The sequence below is a fragment of the Leguminivora glycinivorella genome, chromosome Z (genome assembly GCF_023078275.1).
Source record: "Leguminivora glycinivorella isolate SPB_JAAS2020 chromosome Z, LegGlyc_1.1, whole genome shotgun sequence".
In the NCBI taxonomy this organism is placed as follows: domain Eukaryota; kingdom Metazoa; phylum Arthropoda; class Insecta; order Lepidoptera; family Tortricidae; genus Leguminivora; species Leguminivora glycinivorella.
Window position 1 is genome coordinate 3908251 of NC_062998.1, and position 27924 is coordinate 3936174.

The 27924-nt window shown below is 37.0% G+C and overlaps 2 protein-coding genes across 3 annotated transcripts; both read left to right on the forward strand.

The window, feature by feature from the left end:
• The first annotated feature begins 494 nt into the window (after positions 1–494).
• LOC125240577 (uridine-cytidine kinase) lies at positions 495–27624 on the forward strand. 2 transcript variants are annotated; one of them, XM_048148530.1, is made up of 6 exons: positions 495–689; positions 1669–1928; positions 9923–10062; positions 10788–10885; positions 11171–11219; positions 26989–27624. In XM_048148530.1, the coding sequence occupies exons 1-6, from the start codon at positions 504–506 to the stop codon at positions 27129–27131; spliced, it is 876 nt and encodes a 291-aa protein (XP_048004487.1). In that variant the 5' UTR covers positions 495–503; the 3' UTR covers positions 27132–27624. The 2 variants fall into 2 exon arrangements, with proteins under 2 accessions (XP_048004487.1, XP_048004486.1); XM_048148529.1 differs by lacking the exon at positions 26989–27624 and adding an exon at positions 12134–13339.
• LOC125240576 lies at positions 2932–4643 on the forward strand. Its single transcript, XM_048148528.1, has 2 exons — positions 2932–4400; positions 4440–4643. Exons 1-2 carry the CDS (start codon positions 3250–3252, stop codon positions 4534–4536), a joined length of 1248 nt encoding a protein of 415 aa, XP_048004485.1. The 5' UTR covers positions 2932–3249; the 3' UTR covers positions 4537–4643.
• Positions 27625–27924: the final 300 nt, after the last annotated feature.

The window sequence follows — 27924 nt, forward strand, 5'->3', positions numbered from 1 at the left end:
GAGATTTATTTATTTATTTGGACTCCCCACCGGTCAACATAGAACTTGCATAAATTTAGATTTCTATCTACCGAACGTCTGAGCGCAACTGGCACAAGTGCCTAGGGCCCTATCGTCAGATGAACTAAAGCTCGGACTGTAGTGAGATCAGTATCAGATGGTATCAGTGTATCATAACATCGGAACACGGAATTTTAAAATGTGCACTTTTAAACAGGAAGCACTGAGTTCAAATTTAGTGATATTCGCTGCAAGTGCAGTAGTGGGGTGGGAAGTAATATTTTCCTGCCAGATGTAAAAAAAACAGAATCTCAGTCCTAAATTCTCAATGTCCGAAATATAAAATGGATTTACTTTTAATAAATTTAATGTGCAAATCTTGAATGAAACCTAGATTAACAGAAATGTTTACTTTGTAAAATGTTTGTCTTCTAAAACCCATCGTTTTGCTCTTCTGTATAATCTGTGGTGCATTCAAAACGGGCAACATTTTTTCAAATGTCATGTCAGCAATACTGCAAGGCTGCCGTTTTGCTGCGCATTGTGCCACTTCTTCAATAAAAACAGCAAGAAATTTCTATACATTTAAGAAAATGACTGATAAAACGGTAGATTATACTACCACTAATGGGTTGGAGAGCAAAACTCCGTTCCTGATCGGCGTCGCAGGAGGCACAGCCAGCGGCAAGGTGAGGCTAGAGCACATTGTTTTATTATTGATTTTCCTCTTGATTCCCTACCAAATACAGTTACGTAATGTTCAAAATAAGAGATGGGATGCCGGCATAATGTTTTATGATAGGTCTTGATCTAGTCTGGGACCGCATTCGAGAATTTTAGTCGAAGTTATTAACATAACCTTTCGGAATGCAAGGACTGCGATGTTGTCGCGCCAGAAAGATAACATCCGTCGTTCGATTGTTTTTGCACAATGTATTGATATAGTACGAATGCAGAGCATTGTTATGAAGCCGACCAACTTAGAATTATCCACGTATGGCACACAATTAAAGTCTTTGCTTTTTTAACTTGTTTTTTTTTTTACTTAGTTACAAAATCAACACATGGACTTAAAAAAAATAATCTTCCTTAGACTGGCGTACTGCTTGGGACTTAGGGTTTCGATGTGTACGCCACACTATATGTGCTCTTGTGACACATATGACCAAACAGGGACATCATGGATTATCTTGTCAAAAAAGTACAGGTTGTGTTTCGAGCCATGACATAATCCATCGGTTGTTTACATAACAAATCCAAGAATCTTGGGATGGGGGGTATAGGAAAAGTGGGCAAATTTTAGAACTTTGAAAAGTTTTGCCCTATTTCATACCTTTTGGTGTTGAAACTCTAGCTTCACATCTGTAGGTGCACAAGCAAAATTCTAGTAGAAAGTTGACGCTGAGATGGTGACTTTCTCAACTCATTGCAATACAGAGAAGAAATGTCACAAACATCATTGCTACAATGCCACAAGGGCCTATTTCATATGCTAGCTATTAATTTTTATACTTAGTCTTAGATTCTTATATATCAAAATATGTTCATGTAAATGAATGATTTCATGTTGTTATCTGTGGCTGAAAAGTCTTGCCAATATGTAATTATGGAGTTGGGGTAAAGTTTGAACTTCCACTTCCATCATTTTGATTTTGTTTTTACTCTCAGTCAACAGTATGCCAACGCATAGTAGAAAAGCTGGGGCAACAACACAAGGAGCAAACGGAGAGGCGGGTGGTGTGCATCAGCCAAGATTCGTTCTATCGTGAGCTCACACCGTCTGAGAGGCTCCGTGCTGAGCGAGGGCAGTTCAACTTTGACCACCCGGATGCCTTTGATGACAAGAAGTTGCTGGCAACACTGAAGGATATACTTGCGGGGAAGAAAGTAGAAGTGCCTGAATACAATTACATCACAAATTCTATTAGGTAAGTATATGTATGACATCCCATCAGGATATAAATTATAAAGATCATAAATCATAAATAATAAATAAAAACCGGCCAAGTGCGAGTTGTACCACAGAATATATAATAGTACAAGTACAGAAGGCCCACTGCTTTGATGTTCACGACATGCCGCCTTTTTAAATGCCTACAAAATTCTTACAAAAAAACGAGCCGCACGTGCGCGGCGTTCGACGATAGGGTTGCCTATGGATTAAAACGAATGAATACTCAGATAAAATGTTATACTATTATATTCAGGTCTTGGGTACTTTCTAGGTATATATATAGTATTTATATATTTTTGTTTAAGTTCCAACATCACAAGCCTTATTGAACCTTTCCGGGGACTTAATCAATAGTAGATCTGTGTAAAAATGTCCTATGGTATTTATTTTATTCATGATATTCTTTTAAGTAAACATTATTAGCCATTCCACACGCGGACAACGCATATGAACCTTAAAAAAATTCGCGACGTAAAGTAACAATAGAAAGTGCGAACGTGCGTTCCGTGAGAACGCGCGCCACCCCTGATTAGGCCGCGAACTCGCGGCCGCCAGCATGTACTTGTAGCGCGGCGATAGAATCGCGGAGTGAGCCGCCCCTGGTTGTACTCGCATTGCAAGGGTTCCATACACTACAAGAAGTGCTTAAGTGCTTAAGCGCCTCCTTTTTAGTAGGAACTTAAGTCATCATTAATGGTCATATTTTGCCTATTTTCTTAAATTACTTGGAAATTACTTTACTAAAAAATATTAAAAAAAATATTTTTGAAATACTTATAAAAAGCTCTTTCATTTGATATGTAACACAATATAGTTCTAGAAATTTTTCAAGTTAATCGGTTCGGTAGTTTCGGAGAAAATTGGCTGTGATCACGGACAGACAGACACACGAGTGATCCTATAAGGGTTCCGTTTTTCCTTTTTGAGGTATGGAACCCTAAAAATAAATAAATAGAGGTCGGCTGGCGCGCGGCGCGGAGCAAACAGTGCACGCAGTGTTACTCTCGCTTTTTTGACTCGGATAAATGTAAATAGTCGCGGATATAGTTGAAATGTATACCAAAAGCTAGCGAAAAAGACTATCTAAGTGATTGTGTAGTTAGAATTGGAAACCTCCTACGGAATTCTTAGCAATTGGACTATTAACAGTGATTGTGTGTGATTTATTTAACGGACATCGGTGCGTGGTCAAGGTCGACCAGTCAAACAGCCGGCGGACGAGTCAGGCAGTGTTATCAGTGCGCCAGTGCGAGCGCAAGCATAATAAAATAGACCGTATTGCTAACGTATTCAATATGAGCAGTAAGGAGAATTGCTTGGCATGCCCACATCCTATTGCCAGAGAGGAGCTACTAACATGCCCAAGTTGTCATGGGAAGTACCATTACGCATGTCTTGGAATACCGACTGAGTACTTCAATCAAATAGTACAAAATGCGAATAGTGGCTGGCAATGTCATTCGTGCAATAATGTGTCGAGGCGCCGGCGAGGTGACAACACACCTGTAAGAAAACACTTTGAGCGTTCACCACCGGCCGGGCCGCTCGAAGTAAGTCAAACAGTATCAGATGCCGACATGTCAATATGTGACGAGCCGCGTCAGTGGGAGTCGGAAAATTGTAATACAATTAATCAAAGTGATTTAGATACGACTGTCCCAGAAAACGCTAAAAACGCACAAGAACTGAGTTTGGATGTGATATCTAGGTTACTGGACACAAAGTTGATGAGTGTAAAAAACGAGTTTCGAAATATTGATTCTAAGCTAAGCAAGACGAGGGATGAGATATTTAGTCGTATTAACAAAGAAATTACTACTGCTGTCGAGCAAATAAAGATAGAATTTACGGCTACCACGGATTACATAGGCGAGCAGATTAAAGACATTCAAGCTGACCTTGCAACGGCGAATAATAGAATGAAAATCCTAGAATTAGAGAACTCACGTCTGAGCGCAGAAGTAGTTGCGTTGAAAAAAAACTCCACGAACCAGCCCAATAATTTGGAACTTAAAAATGTCATCGAGCAGATGCACCTGGAGCTAAATGAGAGGGATCAAGAATTGATATTGAATGACCTGGAAATCACCGGAGTGCCAGAGCGCCCAGGAGAATCAACCCTGCATATTGTTAAGACGATATCGACCAGCATAGGTATTACCTTGGACGATAGTGAAGTGGTTAGCGTGGAACGGGTTGGACCACCACGAACGACCAATGCGAACAGCACAAGGCAAAACCCGCGACCCTTGGTCTTGCGACTAACAAGAAAGACGCTTAGAGACAACTTATTGCGAAGCGCGAGGGTGAAACGAGGCTTAGACACCAGCAGCCTGGGCTTAATAGAACATAGCACGTCCCGGGTATATATTAATGAAAGATTAACCAAAACGAACCGCAAGCTTTTCTGGCTAGCACGGCAGGCGGGCAGTACTGCGGGCTGGAGGTTCATTTGGACCAAAGAGGGGTGCATTTATGCAAAGAGAACAGACGGCAAGGATAGTAGAACAGTGCGTATTCGAAGCGAGAAAGAAATTGGCCGAGTTTTTGGTGTGGACCCTACGACGTCACAGGGTAAATAACTGTAAAAAGTGCTTTAGTATTTATTTAGTTAGGTCAATAGTCGTATATTTGAAACTAATTATTGTTTTTATAAGTTTTATAATAAATGATACCTACATAACGCGTCTGTCCTGCCTATTTGTAAATGTACTTTATTTAAAGGTCAATAAATATTACATAAAAATGTTTGCACATACAACTTACCTGTATCAACGATTTATAAAATGCATATATACATATACAATGCCATACACATATATCGTGAATAAAGTTTGCACTTGGGACAGTTTACATGGCGCGGGTGTAAGGGTTAATTTTGCATGGCTAATAGGAAGAATAAATACACATATCATATATTTGTACACTAATAGAGTTTTGTTAAGGCTAACCATAAAAGAAAATATTACTTATTTTTATAATTTATCTTGTTTGGAAATGCAATTAAAGTATGTAAGTGATCCATGGAAGTATACAGTTGTGTTTAAAGGCTGCGTAATAATTTTATATACAAAAATTACACTACACAATTATTTAATTATATATTTGTGCGCACTTGCGAGTTTATTTTCAATTTACCTCAGTAGTTTATTTACATCTAGTGGTAGAAATCATACAGATTTTTTTATAGTAGACTTCAAATACGATATATTTTTTTTCTTATGCAATGAGTTTGATAGACACCACTGTAGCCAGGATACCCGGGTAATACCTATCTGTGTAATAGATACCTATGTAATAGATTCCTACGTGTTTATTCTATGAGAATTAAGCGAATAAAAGCACATAATTTGATAGTAGCACTTTTAAATGTGCGATCTTTAAATACCGGGCGAGATGAATTAGTAGCGTTAATTGATAGGTATAAACCTGATATACTGGCGTTAAATGAGACGTGGTTACGTGATGGGCAGGAGAAGTTTGTACCTCAAATACCACACTACGTTTTAAGGAACAATACGCGAACTAATGGGAAAAGGGGAGGAGGGGTAGGTTTTTATATCCGGAAGGGCCTGCGAGTAAAGATACAAGAACATCCACCGTCACAATTAGAGCAAATGTGGCTAACACTTAAAATAAATGGAGTTGGGACATTTGTAATTGGAACCGCGTATAGGCCGGAGTCAGTTACGGTAAACAATGCAATTGAGGCACTTAGTGATTCAATAGACACGTTCGCTTCATGTAAGGGTATTTATATACTTACAGATTTTAATGTAGACGTTAATTCACTGGATAATCCGAGTACAAAAAAATTACAGTCATTTTTTTCACAAAGAAACTTAACACAATTAGTGAAAGAACCAACAAGAATAATGAACAGCGCGGGTTCATTATTAGATTTAATAGTTACGGATAGTCCGAATACGTGTAAAACTATAACTGTACATCACAATCATAATGTAAGTGACCACGCAATGGTAATCGTTGAGCTTAAAATCAGAAAGCCTAAACAGTCACCGCAATATATTTACAAGAGGGATTTAGGAAAAATTGATATGGAGATTTTTAACGAAGAGCTCAGGCGGCTACCTTGGGAAGAGGTTGTCAAGCGGGATGAGATAAATGACAAGGTAAACCTATTTAACACATTGTTGATCTCTCTGTTCGATGCGCATGCGCCAGTAAGACGTTTATGTATAAAGAACAGTTCGTACCCGTGGGTGACGGACAATATTAAACTAATGATGCACTTGCGCGACCGCGCATGGGCCAGAGCTCATAAAACTGGTTTCGAAGCTCATAAGGAATATTATAAGACTTTAAGGAACTATACAAATGGAGCGTTAGAACGCGAGAAGGCAGCTTACTTTACCCACTTCGTTAATAACAATAGGAACCGTCCCAAGCATATGTGGATGCAAATAAAAAATTGCGCAATGACAGAAGATAAGGAAAAGCCGCTTATACCAGAGCACTTGTGTGATCCTGACGAGCTGAATAATTTTTTTCTAGAGGTACCGGGAAATGCCGAAACAGACTATGACACTCAAGCTTATTTTGAGAATAGTAGGTATAACAGTCACGAGTTCAATATTGCCAGGACTACAGAAGGAGAAGTGAGTAACATAATACAATCGATTGAAACAAAAGCCAGTGGACAAGACAATATTTCAATAGATATGGTTCGCCTCACCTTGAGCTCCACATTGCCAATAATTACGCACATCATAAACTTGTCAATAATGACACGAATATTCCCAGATAAGTGGAAGATAGCAAAGATAAGGCCGATTCCTAAATCAAACAAGATCGATGAATACAAAGACTTGCGACCGGTCAGCATTCTACCGATCCTGTCAAAAATCATAGAAAAAGTGGTTTGCAATCAACTCAAAAAGTATTTGGACGAACATAACATTCTTCCACAGATACAGTCGGGGTTCCGCAGCAAACACGGTACAGCTACAGCATTGGCAAAGGTAACAGATGATATAATAACTGCATCAGACGAAGGAAAAGGTTCTATTGTCACTCTGTTAGACTTTTCTCGAGCTTTCGACTGTATGAATCCATCGCTACTCCTTTCAAAAATGGCCTACTATGGCATAACTGAATCGTCGCGAAAGTGGTTTGAGTCGTACTTAATGGGTAGGCAGCAATACGTGGAACTGCAACTAGCACAAGGAGTAGTGGCTAAATCAGAAGTCCGCCAGCTGGAGCGAGGAACACCTCAAGGATCTGTTTTGAGTCCGTTGCTTTTTATACTATACACTGCTGATCTAGTGACTGAAATACAGCACTGTGGAGTACATCTGTACGCAGACGATACACAGATCTACTATTCATTTAAACCACAGGACCTAACGGATGCACTTGTTAAAATAAACAGCGACCTCATGAGAATAGCGGATTGGTCCTCTAGAAATAACCTAGTATTAAACCCATCGAAGTCACAGTATGTAGTAGTAGGCAGTAAAACCCAGAGACAAAATATTATAAACCAGAGTCCTAAAGTTTGTGTGGGGTTGGAGACAATACCGCAAGTGCCTTACGCAAAGAACCTAGGTCTGTTCATGGATGGGGAACTAAGATATGAGCATCATATTAATATTAAAATACGTAACGCATTCTATCGCCTCAAAACTCTGTACAACTTTAGGAAATACTTATCAGAACAAGTTAGGGAGATACTCGTAGAGGCTTTGATTTTGTCCCCGTTTAATTACTCAGACATTGTATATGGCCCACGGTTGTTACAAAAAACAAAAAACGCGATACAACGGGTTCAAAATGCATGCACAAGGTTTTGCTACCATATACCAAAGCGAGCGCACATCACACCATATCTTAATAGTAAGCGTATTTTGAACATGAATAATAGAAGGAACCTACATCTGGCATTTACGTTGCGCAAAGTCATAGATTTTGAAAAGCCCTCATACCTCTACGAGAAACTAATCTGGCTGCAGAGCACAAGCAAGAAACCAATAAGAAGCCATAGAATAAACTCCTTGCTAATCCCAAAACATAAAACTAAATCGTTCAAAGGGGGTTCAAATATGCAACCACAAAGATTTGGAATGACTTACCACCACCTCTAAGATGTCATATACCCTTACTAAAATTTAAAAAACTAGTAAAAGTACACCTGCTTGAGTTACAAAAACTGAACCTTCCCTTAACTTAGTAAATGGGTTGCTTTTCTCTCTTTTTTTTTTTTTTTTTTTTTTTTAAATATATTATCTTCATTATATTATCTTTAAATATACTATAAGAATAAATAAATAAATAAATAAAGTATAAGTATAATAATAAATACATATTGCACAGACTACTATGAATATTACTTACTATATATATATATCTATACAGCATACACATAACACATGCACAGTTATACTCTTATGTACATACACATACACAAATCACACACACACATACACACACACACACACACACACACACACACACACACACACACACACACACACACACACACACACACACACACACACACATACGCGAGCGCCAAACGCCTTCACCGACCCGAGGGACCAGGCTGAAAATCAGGGCTGGATAATACCATCAATCTAGCAAAGCCTGAGACTGGTACCCATTGCCTTTGTAATGTACCTCTACTTTAAGATAAAATTTATACTGTTGTGTTGTACCACTTGATGATTGATGTTTGTAGTTACCAAAAAGGATGTTGTACCTAATGCTTAAACTGTAAGTTTAGATTGTAGACTTTTTTTGGCAATAAATTATTTTTTATTTTATTTATTTTAAAAATATATTGGGGACACCTTACACAGATCAACTTAGCCCCAAACTAAACTTAGCAAAGCTTGTACTATGGGTGCTAAGTGACGATATACATACTTAAATAGATAAATACATACTTACATACATAGAAAACATCCATCAGGAACAAATATTCTGTGCTCATCACGCAAATAAATGCCCTTACCGGAATAGGCTAGTTTCCTACTAGTCAAATCAGCTTCTTTTTCAGAACTGTCAAAACAATTTGCTAATATGGAATTACTATGAAATACTGAGAAGTGACGTCACGGTCAATTCATTTACTAATATATCTTTGACTTATTAAATAGAAATTAGGTTTAAACATAACTACTGTCCATATTTTTTTTCTAATTATGTGGTGCTTTATTTCGTGCACTGCATAAAATATTTTATTTTAAGTATAGGAAACTAACCTATTCGAACCCAGGACCGCGGCATAGCAAACAGGGTCTATTTTATTTGAAAACATAGGTACATATAGATCTTACAAGGAGTTGTGTTAGTGTCGCTATGCTTTGCCTTTAGGCATACAAATATTTTTGTGTCGATTGAGCATGCAGCAAATAAGACTTAAGACTAAACCTAATCTATGTGGTTCATCTACAATTCAGAATCGGAGATAAATTCTTTAATAGAATTTTGTAGGCTTTCCTTACCAAAAATTTAAATAGACTTTTTTTTTAAATGTTTAGTATGTTATTTGGTACTTGCAGTGATATGCACTTGTGGAGTTGGTCATAAGACGGATCCACACTGACCGAGCAGCCTCGCCAGTGCGCAAAACGTCGCTCATGCGCGCACGTTCGCCTCACCCGAGCCAATTTGCTCGGCAAAATGGCGGGCCTCAGCTTTCAAAATAGTTCTGTTCAAGTGCATTAGTGGATATATTTACTGTCGTGAATTGGGAATGATTTATTTTTCTTTTTATTCCTTATCTAAAAGAAAATACGAAAACAGCCGGGTCCCCACTGGCCGCACGCCGCGCGGGGCAAACGTGCACGCATGAGCACGGATGTTTTCCTCGCGAGGCGTGCGGCCAGTGAGGACCACATTCACGAATCACATACCACGGGACTGACTCGATCAGTGGGAGTATTAGTAGATTTCTGGGATTCTTATACCCATAACCAAATACAAACACCTAAATTTGTTTGTCAGCAACCGGACGCACACAATCTACCCCGCTGATGTGGTGCTCATCGAAGGCATCCTGGTCTTCTACTTCCCCGAGGTCCGAGAACGGTTCCACATGAAGCTCTTTGTTGACACAGACTCGGACACAAGATTGGCGAGAAGAGGTATTTTTTTTCCGTCATGGCTTTTACTCCTTGTTAACTATTCAAGAGGTATTGTTATGTTCCATTAAAATGATTTATTGCCAAATATATTATTGCATTAATAGCTGGGTCCACACTGAGTGAGTCACGTCACGAGGCAATGTGCTCTCGAGGCAAACGTTCAGTGTTATCGTTCCCGGCCGAGGCAGCTCGCACGCTCAGCCAAGCAACCTGCCTCGGCCGAGCAATGTCTACACTGAATGTTTGCCTCGCGACCTGCCTCGCTCTGTGTGGCTGACTACTGAAAAATATAGCTTATAGGACAATAAAATAGATGTTTTAAGATTTTATGACCTTTCTGTTACCACTTTTCATACACTAGCTCCCTTATTCATAAACATTCACTAAAGTTATCAAGCCCATAAAGTTCGTTTGTCCCTTTCTATCACACCAATACGTCAGAAAGGGACAAATGAACTTTATCGGCTTGATAACTTTAGTGTACGTTTATGAATAAGGGGTAGGTATGTAATCAATCATAGCCTCATACAATTAGTAGAACTTGTGATTCTGAGTAAAGTGGAGTTCAATGTAAACAAACAGATTTACTGTCTATACTTTATTGTGACACAGTACTTTATTTGCCATAGATGTCACTTTTACTGTGCAAAGGTTCTACAGTGGCCTAGGATACATGTCCATGTACCAGTTGTTTTCACAACCTGATTGTGAATGCGTTTGTCCAGTGCCGCGGGACATCATGGAGCGAGGCCGCGACTTGGAGCAGGTGCTCAACCAGTACATGAACTTTGTGAAGCCCGCCTTCGAAGAGTTCTGTTTGCCGGTAAGTAGAACACACACCACTTTATGTACAAGTATCAGTAGTATAACATTATGAAACAACACCAAATTCTTTTCATTTTTTATGCAAATAGCCATGTCCATACAGAGCGAGGCAATTTGCTCGCACGGCATACATCCAAGATTCAATAGTTTGTTTCCACGTGACGTGCTTCGCTCTGTGTGGACCCGTCTTATTATGTATATTGAAAATTCACATCAAAATTGCGTCAAGACAAAACAATCTTTTGTTTCAAAAAACACACGTATCTTTCCTTTTCTATTTCAGACAAAGAAATTCGCTGACGTCATTATTCCTAGAGGCGCTGACAATATCGGTAAGTTGCATCTACTATTACTTATTTTATGTTAATATATTAAAAATTCAACGTCATAGGTTAAAACCTAAATGATCCCGAACTGTGACTTCAAGGAAGCCCGCGCACTGGCTTGCAACTCTTCTGGCACAGTATAAGGAAAGGAACTAAGGAGGGTAGTCACCGGCAATAATATCGTACAAAAAGAAGGTTGCATAAATATCTGACACGCTCTTATAGCTCTAGAAATAAGATTGTGTTGATCGATAACAACCATCCATTTCTTACGAATTTATAACTATCATAGGCGTGGTACCAACTTTATTGAAGAAGGCGCGTGTTCTCTGACAAATGTTCTCGTAACTTAATATGTAGCTTCAAAATAGTTCTACAAATATTTATTCCCGTGGCACGTGATTCGTGGTTTTCGCATTTTCTTTTATATAAGGATTAAAGAAATATGAATTATTTACGATTCACGGCACGGCGGAACACCTCACTGAAATCCATCATATTCCCGAGCAAATTGGCTCGGTTGGGGTAAACGTGTTTTTTGGCTGCTCCTTCAGTGTGGTCTGGCTAATGGTCTAACTCACGCTCTCGAAACTTCAAAAGAAGAACATTTTTCAATCTTTTTAACAGACATTTCTCGTACTTATTTGTTATATTTTAAGATATCATTTGTAGTTCTTAGTACATTTTAGCGACGGTAAGTAGCACAAAGTCATAGCCACTGCAATGAAACGAATAAATATCTAACAAAAAAGGTTCATAACTATTTGACTAGCGCTCAAAAATTTAACTTTCTTAAACCAACTACAGACGCAACAAAGTTTTTTTTTAAAGTGTTTGCAAGTAGGGCCCAAATTGCAGCGGCTATGCCTTAAGTAGCTGCTAAACCGGACTCCCCCACTCACGGTCCATTTTTGTTGCAGTGGCTATTGACTTGATAGTGCACCACATATGGGACATTATGTATAAGAAGCGGTCGCCGCCGCGCCTCAACGGATGCAAGCACGAGGAGGAAAACGGGGCACGACGCATGTCAGGCAGTTCGGAGGACACGCTGAGCCGATAGGAGGCGGGGGACTTTTGAGATGCACTTGTACCAACACTTTGACACGTCAAACTTGGACGGACGACATACTAGATGTTGACACGATTTTTTTTCTGTTTTTGGATGATAACTTCTTATGTTTCATGTTTACACTCACGTCTGTTTCCCAGAGGGGTAGGCAGAGAGCCTGGCAAGCAATTTTCGCTTCACGCACTTTCATAACGTGAGGAACGTGCTCGCCGGTTTCGAGTACTTCTGACTTGGCTTTTTTTTTTTCTTATTTAACATCTTATGGCGTTATGGTCTATATCCCGGTCAATATAAGTCTAATCTTATAGCGTTGACAAATAATCGTAAAATTTGGAAGACCTAACCCTGAACACATATCCGACAAGAGCATTGCTTAGATTCATAGTTTTTTAAACACAATAAGAAATTATTATCTAATAGCTTCGTGTACAACTAGAATGGCGTGGCGTTCGTATACAGTGCGTTAGCGTGACTTGCTTGCTAACACGAACGAGATTTATAGAGAGTAAGTTACGCACACGCTAGGACATATTTCCGTGTCAAGCTTGTGGTAGGGCTGATGAAATATACTGAATGTCATAAGTTCTGTATTTTCTCGTGGCGTGGCTTTGTTCGTTGCAATATTCTACTTATGTCAAATTAATATCAATTATTAACTGTAGCTCAAAACATTTAAAGAAGTGTGCTTCGCCTATGCAGTTTTTCTTTCCCTACAGAAGCAGTGTACTCAACGTAATAAATATAGATCCGAACAAAGTGCCAGAAATATGTATACAGGATTTTATTGCTACGTTAAATTTGTGGATACATATTTTTGGAACTTTGTCTGCAAATATATGTAATACCTTGATATATAAGATTTAAAACAAGTACAGTTACAGGCCAGGTTGCACTTCTTAGGTGTCTGAGATACATTACAGTACATATCTTGACGTAGAACCATCGATCTAAACTAAAGTTTAAATCGATGCGTAGAACTATCACTGCCCACGAAATAGTTAGTACTAGCCCTACGCTGCATCTCGAAAGTTGCGTATACTATTAACGTATTTTAGGTACTATCAGCCGCAAAAGTGGATGGCGAACTCTAAACAAAATTGGCGTGCACGTTAAACGAACGCAACGTAGCTTCCAAAAAACCTTGTTGGTTTTTTTCCAGCTCACTAGATGGCGTTGAAAACGAAATTGACGCAAAAAGTAATTTATCTTAATTTTAGAGCCCACTACCTACTACCTACCTACGATTCGAACTGTTCGTTCAATTTTATATTTATTTTTACTTTTTGTAGTTTTTGTTACTTTTTCGTTGGAAAGTAATTACTAATTTTTCTTAACATCTGCCATCATTTTACATCACCAACCATTCAGAATTTAAAATAATTCCAAAACACAAATTTCCATAGTCGCCGGCTAGGATTCGAACTGGGAACCTCCTGCATAGAAATCCATGCATCAAACCTCCTCACCAAATGACCAATTGAAAAAGCCTACGAAATTAGTCCCTGGTTGTGTCAACATCAACAAATACGAACTTTGTCCGCAACAGCACGATGCACGACTTGCTATGAGTGGAAGAGAGAGGGCAAATAAGAACAATTCTATGCAATAAAGTAAAACTTAAGTTACAGCATGATGATAATTTAATTTTATTATAATTCAAATTAGATTGATAATAATATTTTTTATAACTATAAGTTTTTCGATACATTTCGTTATTTTTTGTATTAAGAAAAAAAACGTGTAAGGGTACTGAGGGTAGATAGACATTTCCGTCTTATTCGAGTCGTTACTAATTACCTACCTTACAATTCACGTATAACTCATTCAGTTCATTTCTGTGTCTGGGTATCCTGTTCTTTGCTTTCTTTGTGCCTTTTTTTATTTAACTATGAGTTCGCATAATAATATTGACGTAGTCAAAAGATCGCAAATAATTGCGTTGCACGAAGAAGGAGAAACATTTCAGAGATAGCTAGAGAAACCGGTGTGAATGTAAGTAGTTTTTTTATTTCCTTACCAATTGGTTTTAGACAATAAATAAGTTGGAATGCTATACAAAATATGGTTATAATTTATGTTTAATTACGTGTTTATAAATTGTTACAGTGGAAAACTGCTAGTTTGTGGATACAACGTTTCCAAATGGAAGGGTCGCTGTCACACCGCCAGAGGTCTGGCAGACCGAACCTTATAGACGCCTCACAACGTCAGCTTATGGTGAGAGAATACGAGGAAAATGGTTTCAAACCGACAAGCCACTATGCCCGTTTATTTGGCACTTGTGCGGACACGGTTCGTCGAGTTCTTCACAGTGAAGGCTTGCACAATCGCAGGCCTGCTGTTAAGCCTCTTCTCACAGAAAGACACAAAACGGCAAGATTACAATTTGCGAAGGATCACTTAGACTACGACTGGAGTAATGTTATCTTCACTGACGAAAAGTCTTTCAGATCAAGTCAACATGGCCGTCTTCATTTATGGCGCAGAAATAATACTCGGTACGATACCAACAATGTCGTGCCTAACATGGAGTCGGGCCGTATTTCGGTGAACATGTGGGGCTGGATGAGTGCAGCAGGGCCGGGGGAGCTCGTCAGGATTCCCAATCGAGCGAATAGCGAAACATATGTGGAAGTGCTAGAGGAAACGTTATTACCTACTGTTCGAAACGTATATCCTGAAGACGAAATGACACAGATAACGTTAGTGCAGGACAATTGCCCTATTCATAATTCGCATACTGTGAAGAGGTGGTTGGAGCAAAATAAAAATGAAGTAAAAGTTATTCCGTGGCCTGCTAGGTCGCCCGATTTAAATCCAATTGAGAATGTCTGGGGTGTTATGGTCCAGCGCTGGGATAACGTCAATGAGCGAACCCCCGAAGCATTAGAAGCTCATTGTTTGCAAATATGGGAAAACATTCGCGGGTCAGATTTTTGTCAAAATCTTGTCGCATCTATGCGTTCCCGTTTGCAAGATGTAATTGACAAGGAAGGGGGTTATACCAAATATTAGTGACATAATCATTTGGCCAGGTCAAGCCTGTAGGTATAACAAAGACTGTTAATCGATGCAACAGTGTGTGTCAAATAAGTGTATAAATAACATTATAATACTTTATATGCCTATATTAATATGTAAAAATTACATTATTTTTCTATTGAACACGTAAGTAAAAAATATTACCTTTGATTATTTGATAACAAGACTATATTGGAGTTAGTGATAATAATTTCAAACTTGACACAATTTATTAATAAGTGGTAATTAAGTAGGTAATTGCCTACCAGTCCTGTAATCCACTCTCGTTTTACCGTACAGGTGAAAGGATTTATAAAGGTGCTTTTTTAAATTTATGTTTAATGTGATTCATTCACTAAAATTTATTTATGCTGGAAATAATGAAAAATTAACAATCTTAGTTCTCCTTTATTTCACATATTACCTACAATAAATACTTTTTTAATTGGGGTGAGGCTTCAATCCTTTTCCGATCGGAAATGCAACTTAAGCCTAAACCTTAATAAAATGTTGGGTAATTTGCCATCCGGCTGTAAATTAGACCATTTAATATGTTATAAAAATAGCGGTTAATAATATAGTTAACACCCAAAATAAAGTTTTAAACCACTGCTCAAACAGTAAGGTTAAATGGTGGAAATTTTATACATATTAGAAAGATATTTGTAATTTATTTACCTACACATGTCAACACCCGAGGTATTAGATTATTAATCTAGGCTGTTATTTAGAAGCAAATAAATAACTTAATATATCTTGTTTTTAAGATAAGAACTTTTAGGGTAAAATAAAATGTGTAATTGCAGTTATTCTCTGAAGATAATGCTGTATACCTTATTTTGCCGTTGTCGTATTTTTTAATACTTTGTATAAGGTTTTAGGCAATTATAAAAGTGAACATTATCGTGACCAGCGGGCTTATTTTTGAGTCTCACGCGTTCGAATTCAGAAAATTGTCACTGAAAATAATAAACAAGTCACCGTTTTCAACCGGTATTTTAGTGACAAAATCCCGTATGCGAGATTCAAAAATCGCCCTCCAGGTATTAGTAAAAAATAAATGAAAATAAATACAATAATGAAAACAACAGCGTTTAGTTATTTCTGGTTGTTTATATATATGTGTAATAGTTATTTGTTTTTTGTTTTAATATTGGAATCCAACTTTGCCAAGGGGGCAAAGTTGTTGTTTAACCGCACGTGCCAATATTGATACCCGAGCAAGCGAAAGATTCCAATATTGAACCGCGAGCGTAGCGAGAGGTTCAAAAAGTGGAATCTTGAGCGTTGCGAGGGTTTCAAGGCACGAAGGTTAAACAAACTTTGCCACCGAGTGAAACACAAAATTTTTCACCACACCAACACGAACAAAATACAGACTATAGAACATCAAACTAAAACAAATCCATCAATTTATTCAATATTTAGGATTCAAAATCATCATTTTTAAGTAAATTCTAAGGCAAGACATCGTTAAAATTTGTATGAAATTACTTTGCGCTCTTGGATAACGGATACCAAAATTGCATGTTATCCACAAGAGTGCAAAGTAATTTCCAAATTTTAACTTGATGCCTTGAGCTGGCTGGTAGAACTTACCTACAAATAATTATTTTTAAATCATAAATATTGAATAGATTGCTGGATTTGATTTAAATTGATGTTTTATAGTCAGTATTTTGTTCGCGTTGGTGTGGTGAAAATTTTTATGATTTTTATGAAGTAAATTAAATTAACGATATACCATCCATACTAATATTAAGTATAAATGGGAAAGTGTGTTTGTCTCTGTTTGTTTTTCCGCCTTTCACGGTAAAATGGAACGGATAGTTGAAGGGTTGCAGAGTGACATAGGCTACTTTTCGTGTATTTCCAACCCCGGGCTCTTCCCTAAAATGGATTGAGTATGGAGCATTCCTCAATTTTCAAATTTAACTCGAGCGAAGCCGCGGGCAAAAGCTAGTATTGTATAATGCTCATATTGCCTATATAAGTTAATAACTTTAATCATAGACATAAAAAATACCTGAAGTGTCATGCAATAATTGGTAACTTAAATTTTCCCGTTACATGGAACTACCCGAGGTTTGAAACGAACTATAGTTAATTTACTAACAAACTAAAATAGAAAACCTTGTTTATATAAACGTATAATATATACTTTTTAAAACATTATTATTTTACAGCTATTTAAACTGGGATGTCTCAGTAACTCACTGAGAAAGAACCAACATATACTATAACTATACTACAAAAAAAAATATAGAAATCTTTCCCTGATAGGTATCACAATGTCTGATAACTTTGTTTACGCACATTAGAAATAATACCTATGTGAGATCAGACCCTTTAGCACAACTTGCCTTGTCGCGCGCGAGTCCATACATAAAGCGCGACTTCAAGTATGGACTCGCGCGCGACAAGGCAAGTTGTGCTAGAGGGGCAGGTGGAGCATTAAGACAGGGATACTCGTTAATAAAGGAAACTTGTTTTTTTTTAAATGTTTGTTCCATACTTCCAATAGTTAGTAATGTAATGACTTGAAAAGTAATAATGATATTACCCTCAACTAGAGTGTAGTAAATAAGACAATAAATAAGTAAATTATTTTAAATCTCAACCTTAACCAGCAAGTAATAAAAACACGAAAAATCAAGAGATACTTTTCTGAAGTAAAATCGCGGTAGTATAAAAAATTTCGGAAGAATAACATTAACATTATTATTATGCCAATTTCAACCTTATCCTGTAGTCATTAGAAGAGTTTGAGAACAGACCACTGAGACCACATAGATTACGGATTGCATTGAAGTAATGCAAGGCAAATTTTCGACAAGGTTGTCAACTCAACTGGTAGCCTAGGGGAACAGAGCACTGGTTATACGAAGGGTCGGGCGCTTGGTGTTCCGAGTTCAAATCCTGGCAGTGGCGCTAAGTGTGATGTCTTTTTGTATGATGTTTGGCTGGAAGCCGACAAAATATTATAAAATTAAAAACGAGCAAATATGTATTCAGAAACGACGGTTGCTAGAAAAGTAATTGGTTGGTGCGGGCGGGGGGAGGCACAATGAGGGAGAACCGGCTCGGGCGAGCACACATCACGTGACCCGCTCGCCGTCGACCGATGATCTTTAGGGTTTAATTTCTCTGCAGTTTACATTATCCGATCCGATATCGGACGTCGGAAGGTATGGAATATCGGTCCTACATCCGATATCGGATTGGACAATGTGAAAACGCACTAATGAGGGTGCCACCGCCACTGGACGATTAACTTAGTAGTATTTAAAGACAAAGGCATATTTAGAAAAACTCATAACAAAAATTTATAAATGATTTCTACCTCTCCCTAATGTGGTTTTACCCACCGTGACTAAGTGACACTCGTTTGAAATTAAAATATAAAAAAATGTATTTTAAACGACAATGAACATAAAAACTCGTAATAATTTAATGAATTTCTTTACTTATTAGCAAATTCACCTACATTAACCTTTTTTGGTCAACAACGCCATCTAATTTTCTATCTATACACTACTCCATTCTTGCTTTCAACGCCATCTAGTTTTCTATCTATACACTAGTCCATTCTTGCTACAGACGTTGATATGCAAAATTGACCCTTAGGCTTTCCATGCACTTTTTCGGCTGATAGTACCTACTATTGATACATATTGTAAGAGTACCTGTGATTTTTTAATTAACATATTTTTGCTAAGAATACGGCTAAATAATTAAATAAGGTACAGAGGGGCAAATCTCGACTGGGGGCAATTGTAACTGATCCATTTTTTCCATTATTACACTATCTATGATGTTGAGTTCTACTTGTATCCATTGAACACGCCTACCATATATAACCGGCGGACACTCTATTTAATAATGCAAACATTGTAAACCATGGAAAAATGGACCAGTTACATTTGCCCCCCAGTCGAGATTTGCCCCGCTGTACCTTTTTTTTGCAATTTGTACGAATGTACTTTTATGGTGAACTCTGTCCTACATGTCTCAGATATGCGGCATTTAAAAAAAAATACCAAAGGATATAATAAGAAGTAAAATTTATAATATTTTGAAATGAAATTATCGATTATATGTTACCTGAAAAATCACAAGTAAGCAAGCGTCCCAGTAATATACCTATATATCTGTATTTGTACTACCTTATTTACTTAATCACAAGTTACATTATGTAGGCCCTTATGTGATGAAATACATTATTTATGTATGTGCAATTTTTACCTACATTAGCTATCAATGCGGAGGCACACTCAAAGGTTATGACAGATGGCGCCACCCTATTAGTCCATACGTGAGAGCGAGAAGATGATATGTTTTTCTCTCTCACACATGAATGACAGTGATATGCCTAGACACTTGCACAGGCGCCGCCTGGCGGGATAAAATGTCAGTGTGCCTCCTCATTCGGTGAAATAATTTTACAGTACACATGTACACAATGTTTTTTTTTACAAACCGCATGATATTTTATTTGTAAAAGCAATGTATTTTTATACAAAATTCCCTGCTAAGACTGCACATTAAGCGCCGATTATATTTGACTTTTAGGTTATTTTTAGTTATTCAATCTTGCATTTCTTGAGGACATTATACAATTTGTTCCGGTAGATGTTAGTCTTATTAGGGCCCCTTGCACCAACGAAAGTGGAGGGTTAACCCACCATTTTATATGGAATTTGACAGTTGACAGCCCACTAACCTTGAGTTAAGCGGGTGGTGCAAGTGGCCCTTAGCCTCGTATTATGTACTAAACTAGATATCATAATTTTATTATGCTGCAGGAATTTTTTTCTCCGTTTTTATACTGAGTAATATACTTATGCCATTCTACTTTTCGTTCGCCATAAGATATTTAACATTAAGTACAGCGGGGCAAATCTCGACTGGGGAGCAATCGTAACTAATCCATTTTTTCCATTATTACACTATGATGTTGAGTTCTACAAGTATCCACTGAACACGCCTACCATATATAACCGGTGGACACTCTATGTAATAATGCAAACATTGTAAAACATGGAAAAAATGGACCAGTTATATTTGCCCTTCAGTCGAGATTTGCCCCGCTGTACCTTAATTGAAAATCTGTAACTTTAGGTATTTAAATAATTGAAACCAAAATCCACCCTAAAAAAACTTCTTATGCCAGTTCAGGGTACATGACAACATTACACGACCGAATAAAAAGGTTAAAGACAGCCCACTCAGTGATCCGCTTGGTTTTGTAGTTTGTTGGTTGGTTGTAACTACCCGAAAAACTTCAAATTATTTTTATACGTTCCTTTAAATACCTAAAAGTACAGAGTATAAGTACCTACTTGTTAAACATGTTCAAAAATTTTTTACTGATAAATTTGACGAGCGAAAAGTAGAATTAATAAAGTGTATCTGTCTACCTCCTATGGCAATGTACGGTTGAACTGAGTGAGATGATTTAGATATTGAGGCCTAAATTTCAAATTTAAATATTTTCAATATAATTTAAATTTGTTAACGATGGGTGACCTAACTAAAAGACTCGGTTCAGCGGTACTGCGGTCACATATAAGGTCGGTTGCACGAAACCGTCTGTCACCGAATTTAGCGTTCGCAATATTTTTTGTATGGGTATTTCTTCTGCTGACGTTGATGTGTCTGTTAACTGTGTTTGATGTAACGGGCCCTTTAAGAGCTCTGACTATAGTTGATTTTAAGCTATCCAATCCAATTTGACACTGCAATATAGTAAGCCTGTTCTAGTTAAGTTCCTTGTAAGTCCTAGATAGTCCCGGTGACATTGTAATTGCATAACTAGTGTGGAACACTATGGAATGAGGGTTTTTTGAATCGTTTTCTTCGCCAGGCGGCGATACTGAGGCGCCAGGGGCCCATTTCTCGAAGCTACAAGTTACAAGTGCTAGTCAATGTCTAATATGACAAGTTGGAAAGACACTTCCGCTTGTAACTTGTAGCTTTCAGTTTTGAGAAATGGGCCCCGGTCTTTCCGCAGCAAACTTCAAAATCTACCAATCAAATAAATGTCGATTTTATGTGTTTGGTGGATTTTAAAGTTTTCAGAATACCCTCATTGGGCTGATATTACAGCTTTGTATTTGGCCATTTAGGCCAAAACATGTTATGCCCCAAATAGCAATCCGTAGTCTAATATTAAGGTGATTTGTGTTTCAAATATGTGTATTTTTAAGGCTGATTTTAATTTAGTATTAGTAACCTTTCCTTATAGTTTGATAGCCCTTAAATATGTTTAACAGTTTTTGCTTAATGGCATTTTGAAAATATAAAAAATAGTATCATTTTGGTGTCAATGTTAAAAGTACTTCCAAAAAATATTGTTCTATATTTTGCACAAATTTCTTATACGTTTATGTCCGTACTGCCAAATTAATAGCATTTCATTTTGAGCTGTTATATTTTTTAAATCTTGTCTGCATTTACATTGTGTGTTTAGATTTTTATTACCAACACCCACATGTTGTTGAAAAGTCTGTTAGTTTAGTCAAACATCACACCCTTGACCTTATGTTACCTTTGTCCAGGTACTATAACAACAAATACGGATCCTTATAACATTAGTCTAATGGACATACGCGATCATACTTATCAATTTGCCATTCAAAACCTTAAAAATGAGTCGCAGAAAAAAAAATGTAATGCATTTTCCTATTCAACAACAGTAAATAGTTGAAAGAAACAAAGAATAATGTAAAAAAAATTGTTAAATTGTGTATTATTTTACTAATCTTCATGTTTGTCCTTAAAAGCGCGAATTTCCGACGTTATTAAAGTGCAATTTTTGATGCACTCAAAATTACATATTAGTTTACTTATATTATGTAGTAAAATAATCGTTCCCATACTTGTCAGCTATATTTTTTATGCAATAACGGTGTTTAACATATCACTAGTTACATGTGATCGTAGACCTTACCAAGGTAGATACAGTCAAACCTGGATAAGCGAGAGTTCAAGGGAGCACAATCTCATTCTCGCTTATAGAGGTTTCTCACTAACCCGAGTTTCTCGCTAATGCAGGTACATGGGTAGCGTTTCTCTCTTATAGGGGTACGCAGCAATAACAAGTCACAGCAAGTGCGAATGTAGTAAATATTTATTATGATAAAATTATGTGCATGATATGCACAACATATATTATGTACATAAGTATATATTTTTAAATGCTTACGAAAACAAAACAAAAATTCATGTACTATGTAATTTTATTTTATTTAGAACTTATTTGCACTCAAAAAAATCCGTCAATTTCGTTTGGGTTTCTGTTTTTGTATTTTGAATGTTTTTCTCTAACTCATAAATTTTGTCAAATATTGCTTGATCAACAACCGCCGCGTATTCAAAGTACTGATGCACCGTCTCCAACGCATTCAAAGCTAGCTTCATTGGAATGATCTTTATTTCTGTTTCCGGAATCTGTGCCTCGTCTTCACTGTCATTTCCAGCAATACAGGTGTTAACACAATTCTTAACGATGTCGTCGTCGGTTAGTTCTCCAGCGGTAGTTACGTCGTCGTCAATTTGAACGAAATCGTCGAAGCTTCCTTCGCAATTGAAAACTATAAACTGAGTACGAGTAAGTCTGACAAACAGGACGGTACACAGGCACACGTGTCCATTTGAAAAGAATGCGATAAAATAACAACAATAAAGTTATTTAGTTCCACGAAATAGAATAGGAACAATATTGACGAGAATACAAAAACAAAGGTAGGAAGTTCCACGAAAGTTAAGAATGAGTCATAAAATAGCACATGTTAAATTTGTAAATAAAGCTCGACTGTCGCTTATAGAGGTATAGATAAGTAGCAGTCTCACTTACGGAGGTCTATGAGGGAAAAACGACTCTCTCTTACAGAGGTTTCTGTTTCTCGCTAATAGAGGTTTTGGGAGCTTAAAATGACGGGTCCTGGCTATTACTCTCACTTATAGAGTTTTCTCACTTATCCAGTTCTCACTTATCCAGGTTTGACTATATTTATTTACTAATCAAACAGAAAATAATAAATCCTATTAAAAACTACTTATACAGGAAATCGGAATACTTTCCTGATTGTAACTTGGATTTTCGCACAAACTAATATACCAAATATTGTAAGTAGGTACTTACTTCCTAAAATTATTGCTTTGAACAGTTTGAACTTCATATTATGTAATAATAGGAATTGTTTTGCTACAAGACAACTTTGTACTAAGTAGTGGCGGTACGTCAGTGAAAGACTAAACAGATTTGGTTTCACAAATAAAATATGATACATATTACATACATACAATCACGCCTATATCCCATAAAGGGGTATGAAACTACTAAAGCTTCAGTGCCACTAAATTTAAAGAAAACGAAACTGTGGCATTGCAGTGACAGGTTGCCAAACGCCACAATTAACCCATATCCCATAGTCGCCTTCTACGACACCCACGGGAAGAAGGGGGTGGTGAAATTCTTAACCCGTCACCACACAGATAATATTAAATTTAAATATTAGGATATATATTAAATTTACACCAAAATTACGAGAATCATGTTTGTAAACAATTGCAAAACTTGGAACGATAATTCATAAAAAAAAAAACAATTACATGTATCTACTAAGGGATTGGTTGTAATCTTAGAAAAAAATATTACACTATGTATATCGTACTATGTACACTTTGTACACTTTGTATTTACGATTGTGTATAGTAATAATGTGTATTTTAAATACTTTTAATAATTAAAGCATATTGAAAACATGCATTGGCGTTTCTTCAATAGAAATTCTGTGAATTAATGTGATAATTTGAAATGTTAGGGTATTCATTTTTATGAAATATATCAAACTAGAAAGAGACTTGTCTCAAATGGCAAAAATGTAGGGAAAAGTTATTCTGTTCTCAAAGTAATAGTTGAAGCACGCAAAGGCTCCTACTATAGTTAGGTACTTGCAGTATTAAAGTTTTAGAAAACACAATCCTACGTAAAATGGGCCGAGAAAATACAAGTTTTCGTATCGTATTTGTCATGCTACTTCAATCACCGTCAGTACTTACTCCTTGTACTGAGACTGCTGAAATAGCATGACACGTTCGTGCGTTTCCGTAACAATACAATGGTAAAACATTTTGTTATACCTCTGTAGCTCTGGGGCCCATTTCTCGAAGCTACAAGTTACAATTTACAAGTGGTAGTCAATGTTTAATGTGACAAGTTAGAAAGAGACTTCCGCTTGTAACTTGTAACTTTCAGTTTTGAGAAATGGGCCACTGATGTTTCGTCATTACGAATATGCTCTGCGTGTTTGATATTAAGTATACGTTTTTTACCGGAAACGATAAATGTGAAATATATTCGGCACTGTATATTGTTCAATATACAATGTAAATTTTAAAGCAGTTGGACGAATAACTTTATTTAATAAAAATTGTAACTTACCTATATCACAATTTGCTTCTCTTTATTATTACAGTATAAGTGTTAGTTTAGTTTATGTTAAGCTTAGTTAGTGAAACGTTCTTTTACGTTCAGTTTACGCGTTTATAGCTTATATCTTAATACTTAATGTAAACTTCCAGGGACGTGTACAGTCGACTAATCTGAATCCTAGGCCACTGTAGAACCCTTTCACAGTAAAAGACAAAGGGACTTCTATAGCAAATAAAGCACTTTGTCAATAAGACAGGGTTCTAGAGTGGCCTAGGATCATAATTGGTTGACTGTACTAAGGTAAAAAATGTTAATGTAAGTGTTGTGGTGAGGGTATACCTGAACACTGAATATTTGTAACATGCTGTTGCTGAACAGCATGTACAAATTGGCAAAAAAGAGTAGAAAACAAAAGTGGCTACATCATGGTGTCGTCCTTTTCTTATCAATATACGTGTGAGCGAGACGACACGACTATGTTGTTACTTTTTAATATCTACTCTTTGTGCCAAGCTGTATGCGACGTCTATACCTCTAGTCGTTGTTGTTTGACATTATCGTGTTAATATCATCCTTTGATTATATCTTATATTAAATATATTTTCAAAAGCATGCAAAGTTATATCCTGAAATTTAAGATTACTTGAGTAACGATGACCAAAATCATGAAACAATAAAAAACAATTTAAACAATAACTAAGCTATACAAATTGAGTCTGTTATGTTATACCTGTTGGGGATTCGAAAAAAATGCAGGACATTTCATTTTAAATAAAAAATATAAGTATTATAGGTACATATACCTGTTTTCACTGGTTTAGTTACCATAATATAATGTTCTATGGAATGTTTTGGCAAATATTGAGTAGTGAATTATTCATAAGTTATCACATCACCAAGCTTAAACACGAAACTACGTAGATTGTACGTAAGTAATACAGTCTCAACGTTTCCATGTGTGTACTACTTTTTGTGACTACAGATTTACGTTTATTACATGTGGTGTGCTTTGTTTTATGTTGTACTACTGCCCAACACTTTCCATGTCCTGTTTATACGTAAGTGTTCAACATTGCCTACAATATAAAGCCCGACCAGACACATATGACTACGCGCCATGTTGCGGAGTTTCATTATAACTATATTCTTCGTAATATACTGAACTGTCACTGCATACATCAGAATAACAGCGCCCTCTCGAGTCATATATTTCTGGTCAGGGTTTATTAAAAGTAACTGTCCCAATTTTAAGACTTGTATATAGGTATTTGTTAGAATCTTCGAAGCATTTAGTTGTTTATATCCCTTAATAAAGTGTGCAACCTATTTGTATTATTTTATTTAATCCTTCCCAATTAAAGTCTCTAAACAAAGTGGAATTTTGCAAGTTTATTATTGCAATTTCTATTGATGCATTGTCTATTTTCATTAGATAGACCTACTTAGTACAGCTTAAAGAAATGTTAGTGATGCGAGCATTCGTTTACGTAATCCGTTCCATTGGCTACGTGCCAAACTTGGCAGGGCATAGTCAAAGAAAATCATTGTAGGTATCCATACCATCATATGTATGTACCTAAATACGTGGTGGTTGTCATGTTATCAATTGAAGCTATTATTGTGCTATTTGTGCTATAAAAAATACTGAAATAGTCGTTAGCCGGTTCAACAGAGCGAGGCGATTTCCTCGCGCGGCAAATGTACTATGTAGTCTTGCCTCGGCAGAGGCAGTGCGTGCATTTTGCTAGGCCAAGCAACCTGCCTTGTCCGAGGCATGGAAGTTTACCCGGCTGGTTAGAAACCTTTTCATACACATGTTAATATTCTCAAAATAAAAGCATAAAAATATGAATATTACATTCGTAGGACATGCTGTATCGTCTTCATAGCCAAGTGATTCGGATTTCTAAAATGTAATTATATCTATTACAATAGTTGTATGCTTAATAAAGCAAGTACAGTCACCGGCAATAACATCGCACGAAAATTAGGCTGCATAAATATTCTGACACGCTGCTATGAGATTTAGGGCTCTAAATGAGATGTCAGTAAGAATGTACTTTTAATGCCCCCTTTTTGTGCGAGGTTATTGCTAGTACCGACTGCACGTACCTATTAACCATGCTAGGGGATCCTTACATCGTCGTTTATCGCGCGATCCACGCATGTATCTTGTCATTAAACTAAACTTACATTGCTTTTTATTTACTCACGTTTACTGACAAACATAATTTACTTTCCAGTGGCGATCGACCTGATAGTGCAACACATATCGGAATATCTGAAGCGGAACTTTAGGGAGCCCAACTTCTTGAATCTGGATTATCCCGGACTGTCATCCATGCCCGGCAGCCCGCAGCGAGGAAAGAGCGGACGGCCGCACTAAACTAACCGAACGACTTGTGACTGTGAGTGAGACCTACGTTATAGTTGCGACATAGCATTAACATGTTCAGCGTTGGGTCGAAAATGTCGAAATCCGATCAATGCAGTGAACATGTTAATCTTCAGAGTGAGTTGTTTATGGCAATAGCAACAAATCGTGAGTGTGTGCCGATTTTAAAGAGTTGTGATAGATGCTGTTACTCCGCCTTTCGATCACGTGGTATTTGAACAGTTAAAGATTCAGCTACAGTGACTGTTGTACTAATAGAAGATGCATTTAGAGGTACTGTAGAGTATTTTTTTCTAATAGAAAGTAGTATCCTTGCCTCTGGACGACAATGGTCACTATAGCATGGCGGGCTGTATCACTCTACGTAACAAAACGCTGTAAAATTGCAATAACTTGCCTTTTAAAAATTAAGTGAAGGCCTTTAGCCAAAGAATATATGACGTTAATTTTATGAATCTGTAGGGCAATCATGGTCGCGCGATAAATGATAAAACATCGGGCCGTCCCTATCGCACTTACCAATAGTGCGATAGGGACGGCCTGATGTTTTATCATTTATCGCGCGACCATAATTGCCTGCCTGGTCATTAATTATATTATATTACGTATAAAAACCAAACTTATAATCGTCATGTAGAAATATGATTGCTTACATACCTAACTGAAGCATCAGTTTGGAAGAAATTGAATCCAGCAGAAATACATGTAATTTATATTTTTTGCATGGATGATATTTTTTATCTATCCTAGATATGTATGACTCATTTTTAGATTTCATATCATA

Bases quoted from the DNA above. Each gene is read 5' to 3' on its own strand.
- LOC125240576 (XM_048148528.1), top strand. From the start codon at position 3,250: ATGAGCAGTAAGGAGAATTGCTTGGCATGCCCACATCCTATTGCCAGA. The intron at 4,401-4,439 runs GTTCATTTGGAC...TTATGCAAAGAG, and splicing joins GGCAGTACTGCGGGCTGGAG to AACAGACGGCAAGGATAGTA.
- LOC125240577 (XM_048148530.1), top strand. From the start codon at position 504: ATGTCAGCAATACTGCAAGGCTGCCGTTTTGCTGCGCATTGTGCCACT. The intron at 1,929-9,922 runs GTAAGTATATGT...TTTGTTTGTCAG, and splicing joins TACATCACAAATTCTATTAG to CAACCGGACGCACACAATCT. The intron at 11,220-26,988 runs GTAAGTTGCATC...TTTACTTTCCAG, and splicing joins TAGAGGCGCTGACAATATCG to TGGCGATCGACCTGATAGTG.